Source organism: Vigna radiata, chromosome 7 (genome assembly GCF_000741045.1).
Source record: "Vigna radiata var. radiata cultivar VC1973A chromosome 7, Vradiata_ver6, whole genome shotgun sequence".
Lineage (NCBI taxonomy): Eukaryota > Viridiplantae > Streptophyta > Magnoliopsida > Fabales > Fabaceae > Vigna > Vigna radiata.
This window is the reverse complement of record NC_028357.1, coordinates 52,982,000-52,990,421: the sequence shown is the minus strand read 5'-3', so window position 1 is coordinate 52,990,421 and position 8,422 is coordinate 52,982,000. Positions and strand designations below refer to the sequence as shown.

The following is an 8,422-nucleotide window of genomic DNA, read 5'->3' as shown; positions in this document are numbered from 1 at the left end:
GAAGATATAAGCGTAAGAGGTAAGCTCCTAGTGAAAAGAGCTTCATTGTTCACATGCTTAAATGTTCATGTTCTTGGGTTGTAGATTTTAGATGATATATGTTTCTGGTTCTAGTTTGCTATATCTCGTTCGCCGTATTCACAAATACCATGCCAAGAGTGTATGTGCTCCTTGACCATTATTTAACCTTTTCCCCATCGGATGCATTCATAGAATTTGCTCAAATTTTTACCAGTAAGTCAGCCAAATCAAACATCTCAACTCATCATTTTTTCCTGTTATGACCGGCACCATCTCGTTGCTCTATCACGGTCCTATACCCCTCTCCAAGCCAATGCATCTCTTCAACCTACACTACACAGAAAACACCTCAGAATGAGAACAACAAATACCATGTCCCGTTCGTCCTTCACTTGCTTCAACCTGCTTCAAATGTGACCAATCCGTCCTCTTTTAATCGCGGGGCCACGTTTCACCTGCAATCAAAACAAACAAGCAAACCATACCACCTCTCTCATCATTACTCGATTTCAGCCACTAAATACCTGCAGCACCCAAGCTCCCTCAACCACATTCATCCAATCCAATGCGTATTGATTAATCAAACTTACCACCGCTACTACTCCCACTTCAAATACCCAATTCCAAGTTAATCTCGGCGCCACCACCACCGTCCTTATCTTCCTCTATCTCACACCACCACGATTTCGTGGTTATCCCGGCTTCAAGCGTTGACAGGAAGTCGAACATGGCTAATTGCTTTGATTTTCTTCGGCAAACGCTTCCTGTCCGAGCCATGTGTGTAAAGAAACTGGGTCGATAAACTTTTCGCAGCCACCTTGCTCCCATTAGAATGGCTTTTCCCTGTAGTATTCTCCTCTAGGATCACTGACGAACAACTCTGTCTCATGACCAAGTCGAAGACAAAAAGGTGAGAAACTGTGAAGTGGTGGTCAGCTTGGAGGTCACGTTCTCGGGGACGGAGAAGTTGGAGGCGGTGGGGGCGACGACGGCAACGCCCAGTTTCGTTGACAACGGCGGCGATGCCCATTCTCACTGTCGGAGAGCGTTTCGACCTCGCACGCGATGAGTAGAGAGGGGAAGGGTGTTCGCCTCGTCTGGCGGCTCCGGCAATGAACGTCGTCGCTGGCGACGCCATGGGCCGCAGTTTGCGGCTGCCGGTTGGGTGGAGGTGAGAACGGCGTGGTGGCGGATTAGGTCGGGGGTAAAGACGGCGGCGCCGTGGACTGTAGTTCGTGACGGTTGGTTGAAGGGGGGGAGACGTGAATGGCAAAGGTGAAGCATCTAGGGTTTTCTCAGGAGAGAGACTTAAGTCTCATTTTGAATGAAATGGCCAAATGAAGTGGGGAAGGCACAACCCCTCATGTTTCTGCTGCTGAATAAGCCTTGGGCCAGGCCCTTGGGCTCCAGCTTTCGTTTCCTTTTTCTAAGAAAAAAAGAGAGAATATATAAGACAAAAAAATAAACAAAACCTTTTCAGCACCCCCGTTTCTTCTAAGTCGAGCCCCTTTTCCACTTGGGCTTTGGCCCAATCTGTTTTCAGAATTTAATTTGGTTTGCAGCCCCCTTGTTTCGTTTTCACCCCCTTTTCCACTTGGGCTTAGGCCCAATCTGTTTATAAAAGAAAAAATAGCTTAGACACCCCCTTCTCTTATTTAAGCATCTTCACACCCCTTTTTATTTACTTATTATTTTATCATTATTTATTTATTTATCTTTTATTTTTATTTTATTTAATTTTTTATTTTTTCCTTTTGTTTCCATTTTAAATATTTATCTACCTTTTTTAAATATACTTTTATAAAAATAAAAATATATATTTTAAGGGGTCTAGCACATATGTGATTGCACGCATCGTCCTTGTGCTAGAAAACCCTTTCTTTCCTTTAAGTAAAAATTTAAAAAAATATATATATTTTAAGGGGTCTAGTACATGTGTGATCGCACGCATCGTCCTTGTGCTAGAAAACCATTTCTTTTCTATAAATAAAAATTAAAAATATATTTTAAGGGGTCTAGCACATGTGTGATCGCACGCATCGTCCGTGTGCTNGCACGCATCGTCCGTGTGCTAGAAAACCATTTCTTTTCTATAAATAAAAATTAAAAATATATTTTAAGGGGTCTAGCACATGTGTGATCGCACGCGATGTGCTAGAAAACCCTTTCTTTCCTTTAAGTAAAAATTAGAAAAAATATATATTTTAAGGGGTCTAGTACATGTGTGATCGCACGCATCGTTCTTGTGCTAGAAAACCATTTATTTTCTATAAATAAAAATTAAAAATATATTTTAAGGGGTCTAGCACATGTGTGATCATACACATCGTCCTTGTGCTAGAAAACCTTTTCTTTTCTATAAATAAAAATTAAAAATATATTTTAAGGATTCTTGATTGCACGCATCGTCCTTGTGCTAGAAGACCTTTTCTTTTTCTTTCTTACATAAAAATTACAAAAATACCAAAACATCCTTTCTCAAGCAAACAATCAACTTTTCAGCCAGAACTACGTTGTCCTTGATTCTCCGTCAAAAGTGGAGATACGTAGGAGCAAGGCTAGTCATTGTCAGGTTCACTTTCCCAAAAATCCAAATTTTCCAAACAAATTCTAAAACAAATTTTCCAAACAATTCTCCAAACAAATTTTCCAAATGGTTTGAAAGAACTACGTAACCCTGATTTCTCAGTCCAACTGAGAATACCTAGGAGCAAGATCAATCCTTGTCGGGCACAAAAAACACAAAAAATATTTTGTTTTCTTTAGAGTTTTATTTTTTTAAGAGAAATTAAACATTTTGCAAACCACATTAAATTTGCACATTTGATTAAAGGTACTGCCTTCGGGCAGGCGTTGTAGGGTGCTAATACCTTCCCTGCACGTAATTGACTCCCGAACCCAATCTTTGGTTTTCGTGGACCGTGCTTTATCATTTTATAGTTTTTCCGTAGTTTTTCAGAATAAACTATGGTGGCGACTCCAAACTCTCTTTTTCAAAATCATTTTCTTTTTTGGATCGTCGTCCCGTCGTGATTCCGGGACAGATGGCAACTCAATGAGTTGCATGAAAATGATATAACACACTGGAATCACCTTTCACAATTTTTAATGTAAAAAACAACCCAGAAACACCACCCACTCAATTAAAATACTATTCAAAAGTTGAATAATTTGAGATATAGTAATTTCTAGATATAAAACCTTAAGCTATTCCCAATAACAAACAAAATGAACAACAAAGACAAACTTAGAGAACATATATAACATTATACTTTAAAATCCTTGACTAATTAAAAATAATTATGATCAATCACTATTTCAATCACAAAATATAATTACAGAAAAGTTAAGAAAATATGATTTGAAGGATTTATAAGATGATTTAAGGATAAAGTTGGAAAGGAAGAAAGGAGAAGTTATAAGTTTAATTAATTTCTTCTACTAATATTTAAAAATTATAAGATTAATTTGAATTTTTTTGAAAAAATAGAATGTAAGAGACTGTAAATTCAACTTCTCTATTAATAAAAATACTAACAATTATCAAACTAACGTTTTTCAAAGTTAACCAGGTCATTTACGTTGAACAGAAGTTACATGTATAGTTACTTTTATTCTTTAATTTTTTATGATTTATATATCTATTGGGATTATTCTCCAACTTAGAGTCTATGAATGGCATTGGCAACAGAGGGACGGACCACGGTTTACCTGATGCCTATTCCATATATATAAAGAATTTTGTTCCGTTGTTATTAATACGTTATCTAAAAAAAAAACTGCCAATTTTTGTATACATATTAAGAACTGAAGATACTTGAAAAAGTTAATTGCATCTTTTTAATTTCGAATAAAATCATTTTTATATAATTTTAAATATAAACTTGAATAAAACGTTAATTTTAAAGCATGATTTACATATAATTGTATTATAAAATATTATTCCAGATAAATATTTTTTTTTTCGAAAATAAAAAATAAGTTATATCATAAAATATATATTTAAAAATATTAACCTTTTTTTAAATTTTGTAAGTGTACATAAGAATGTAAATTTCTAAAATTAAATCATAAACATATTTTTATTGTTACTAATTTTATTATTAATAATTTTATTTAGTTATTTTTAAATAAATATTTAAATAAATATTTAAATAAAATTCATTAATAATAAATAGTAATTATTCACTAATTGGATAGCATAATTCTTATATCTATATCTATTAAATTTTTTTTTTCTACTAAAAGTATGAGATATTTATTTAATTTCCATTATAGATTTTATTTTAGCCATATTATCCATTTATATGGACTTTTTTTACCATTTGAGTCAAGATGTTGTTTTCAATTTTTAAAGTTTCTTTTTGAATATATAAGTTATGCTAAGTCTAAAAAAAAGAATACTCTAAGTTCAATTTTCTCAAGAAAAATTCCAAGGTAACTTTTGAACATGTTACATTATTGTTTTTGTTTTTGAAAACTATATTTTAACTCACAACCACCCAATATCAAGACTGCTGGACTATGTTATTTTAAATACTTCTGAATATTTTTTTCAATCCTTGTTACGAGCAAGTGCTATACTTCAATAAATCCACGCAAACAAACAATTAAATGATATAAATTAAAAAACTGATTTTATTTTCACATTTATAAAAAAGTTATATTTTATAACTATTCTTTTATACTTACTTTCCATTTTGTTTACTATTAAAATTAATAATTTTATGTACACACTTTCTATGATTTATATATAAATTTAATAATATATGTTTCTTTTGTTTTAGTATCATTGTAACAATTAATTTTTCAATACACATTTTTTTTTTCGTAATAAGAAAATGCGCATGTATTTATTTATATAAGAAGGCTAATCTTGTTTTTTTAATTAATAAAACATATTAATTAACATTAAAAATCATAAAAAAAAATTGTCTGAAGGGCAACTAGAGTTTAATAAAAAAGCGAATAAAAACTATGGCAGAGTTCGTCCATTCTCACGGTTGGCCAACCCGCGGTGACGAATTAGCGTAGCGCTTACAATAGAGAAGACAGCGAAAGGGGATCCTTCCATCACACCACAAGCAAATGGCTGTAAATCCTCACTCTGTGCTTAGTTCTCATTCGTACTCATTACATCTCCTTGGCAATTCCAACTCCAACCTTCACGTTCTTAACTTTGATTTTGGTTAGGATTCGTCGGGAACAACACTCATGGATCTGATAACGGCAGACCCTACTACGGCGACAACGTCATCGTCGTCTGCGGCCACATCTACGGCGCCGACGGCATCGTCATCTCTGCCCTCGGCGTTAGGTAAGCCTCTGGCGGAGAAGAGATCGAAGAGAGCGGCGTTGCTCCAGATCCAGAATGACACCATTTCTGCTGCCAAAGCTGCTTTGCATCCAGTTAGGACCAATATCATGCCGCAAAAACAAAAGAAAAAGGTACATAGATGTCGCCTCTTCTGCAAGAATTTGTGTTGCTTCGTAATTGAATTTGTTGAGCGTAGTGGATCAGTTAGTTTTGAGTGCAGCTACATTGCTTCTGCATATGTACTTGAAAATTCGGTGTTGTTACCAAGTAGATTTTAGTTGATATGATATTGCACATTGAAGTCATGTCTTATGCGGAAGATAGTATTGGTGGTGCGTGATTCTGTGCGTTTTGATCTTCGTTCTCGCTTGCTTTTGCAGCCAGTTTCTTATTCACAACTCGCTAGAAGCATTCACGAACTAGCTGCCACTTCTGATCAGGTGAGTGTTAGCACTTTCTCTGCCAGACTCCTGTTATGATAAACTTGGCTTCTCTACCAGCACTTAGAGGAGAAGTAAATAAAAGGAATTGAGGTTCTTAAATAAGCTAAATCAACTTCCGCACTTAAGCTTAGAAAAATAAAATTTCTTTAGAAGTTAAGTTCATAATTTTATAAAAGTTAAGTGCATTAGTTGATTTGACTAGTTATGCAGTTTATCTTTTTGTTTATTTCTCTTATGAGTGTTCACAACAATGTTTATTCAAGTAGGTTCACTAACATGCTTCTGTGGTTGGTCTATTCTCTCATGTTTTGTTTATTATGATAATGTGGCTTCAGAAAAGTTCTCAACGGCAATTAGTGCATCAAGTGTTTCCAAAACTTGCAGTGTATAATTCTGTGGACCCTTCATTGGCTCCCTCTCTTCTCATGGTATTCTTCAACTCCTTTGAACCCAAATGTTTGCTTATAATATGTTTATGGTCTTCTCTTATGTATGTGGCATGTCCTTATTCCCTAGAGCTCGAATGTTTTCGTACTAGTATTTTTGTCTTCAGTGCAGCCTGTGTTGTTCTTTTTATTTATTAAATTGAAACTTACTACTCCCTAGGTTTGTCTTTGGTAAGCCTATGGCATACTTGTGACAATTTTCTTTAGTGAACAGTCCTGCTGCTGATTTTACAATGTACATCATCATCATTATTTCTATTATTATCATTATGTCTTAATGATGTTCCTATTGGACTTTGTTTCCCCCTGCTTAATGTGTTGATAAAATTTTGTATCCTTGTCCCTGTTGTGCAGCTTAATCAGCAGTGTGAAGATAGAAGTGTTCTTCGATATGTCTATTACTACCTGGCCAGAATTTTGTCTGACACTGGTTCCCAAGGTTTGAGCACCGGTGGTGGGATACCCACTCCTAACTGGGATGCTCTGGCTGATATTGATGCAGTTGGAGGTGTTACTCGAGCTGATGTTGTGCCTAGAATAGTAGAGCAGCTTACTGCAGCATCCACTAACTCTGAAACTGAATGTGAGTGTTACTCACTTTTAATTTAATGGTTTTATTAATTTTAAGCATAATGTTGCATACATGTATATGTATTTGTGTGTGGGCTTATATGTTTTACCTTGAGTTGAGAAGGGGTCATAGTTTCTTTTGGTCAATATAGGTAAAAATATCCTTAGAACTCCTGTGGAGTGAATTTGTTCTCATTTACTCCTTGTTCACTGTAGCAATTTTTTAAATGGTTTTACCTGAAGATTTTAAGAACTTTGGTCCAATAAGCTTTGGCATACACAAACACATATTACACTGTTTGTTGACAAGGCAAATGCATTTGTTCTGCCTTGTCTGGTGTCATTTACAAAAGATGCATACATTAAAGTATGCAGAGTTTGTAGAGATGAGAAATCACTGTATTAAAGGCTGTGTAGAGTTTTGGATAAATTGTTGTTGAAAATTTAAAGCATAAAGTGAGATTGGTACATTAGAGGAAGGAAAATTCAGAGAAATGAATTATTCCAGTCAGGTGGGAAAATAAAAAAATTGGATGAGATTTTGCTCTGACTAATAAAATTGGACAAGTGTACCAAAATGTTAATATTGATATACTCTTTTATATTTTAATTGTGGAGCTTAGCCATGTTGATGTTACCTTTGAATTGGGACCTCCTATTTGGTAAAAAAAATAATCTCTATTTAACAAGAGAAAGGAGGAAAAATAGAGTCTGAATCAAACTTTTTTGTTGTGTAATTATATATTGATATTGTGATGGTGATATATTATTTGAATTGGACTCAGAAATTCTAATATCTATATGAATGTATGGATGATTAACTCCCCCAGCATGAGAATTATTTGAAATTTTAGCTTATATTGAGCGGGATATTTCTTGTATTCCTATTATTTGATTAGAGATTATTAGAAGTGAGTTTTAGACCTAACTCAACCCTACAAAACCGGCTTGTAAGGTGAGGTTTGCACCTTACTTATATATTACCAATTGGCCTTATCTCTAGTCAATGTGGGACTTCCAACACACCCCCTTCACGCCGAGGTATAGACATCTCGTGCGTGATAGTAGAAATTGGGTGGTCCAATATTGGCCCGACAATGGGTGAAATAGAAACAAAAATGCACACTTAGAACTTGTTAGGATAGACTTTAATCATGGCTCTGATACCAAGGTGACTTTTAGGGGTGGGCAAATCGAACTGAACTGTACTGCACTGCTAAAAACTGAACTGAACTGTAAAACAGTTCAGACAGACTGAACTGTAAAACAGTTCAGACAGACTGAACTGTAAAACAGTTCAGACAGACTAAACTGAACTGTAAAACAGTTCAGACAGACTAAACTGAACTGTTTTTTGTTTTATCAAACTGAACTGAACTATACTGAATTGTACTAAATTACAGTATGAACTGAACTGAACTATTAACTGAATTGTAAACTACACTAACTGAACTATACTGAACTGTAAACTGCACTAAACTATTAAGTGAATTGTAAATTACACAAACTGAACTATTAACTAAATTGTAAACTACACTAATTTTAACTAAACTACAATATAAACTGAACTGAATTAGTAACTATACTAATTTTAAACTGAATTGTACTAATTTTTAAACTAAATA

At 34.5% G+C, this 8,422-nt stretch overlaps 1 protein-coding gene across 2 annotated transcripts in view; it reads left to right on the top strand.

The window, feature by feature from the left end:
* LOC106768158 overlaps positions 1 to 8,422 on the top strand; it is a 26,567-nt gene continuing 18,145 nt past the window's right edge. The window contains exons 1-6 of one of the 2 annotated variants that reach the window (XM_014653140.2): positions 1 to 19; positions 5,006 to 5,115; positions 5,215 to 5,469; positions 5,719 to 5,778; positions 6,117 to 6,209; positions 6,582 to 6,810. In XM_014653140.2, coding sequence (XP_014508626.1) covers positions 5,110 to 5,115; positions 5,215 to 5,469; positions 5,719 to 5,778; positions 6,117 to 6,209; positions 6,582 to 6,810 — 643 coding nt within the window. In that variant the 5' untranslated portion in view covers positions 1 to 19; positions 5,006 to 5,109. The remainder of the gene's footprint in view (positions 20 to 5,005; positions 5,116 to 5,214; positions 5,470 to 5,718; positions 5,779 to 6,116; positions 6,210 to 6,581; positions 6,811 to 8,422) is intronic. The other variant, XM_014653139.2, reaches the window with a different exon arrangement.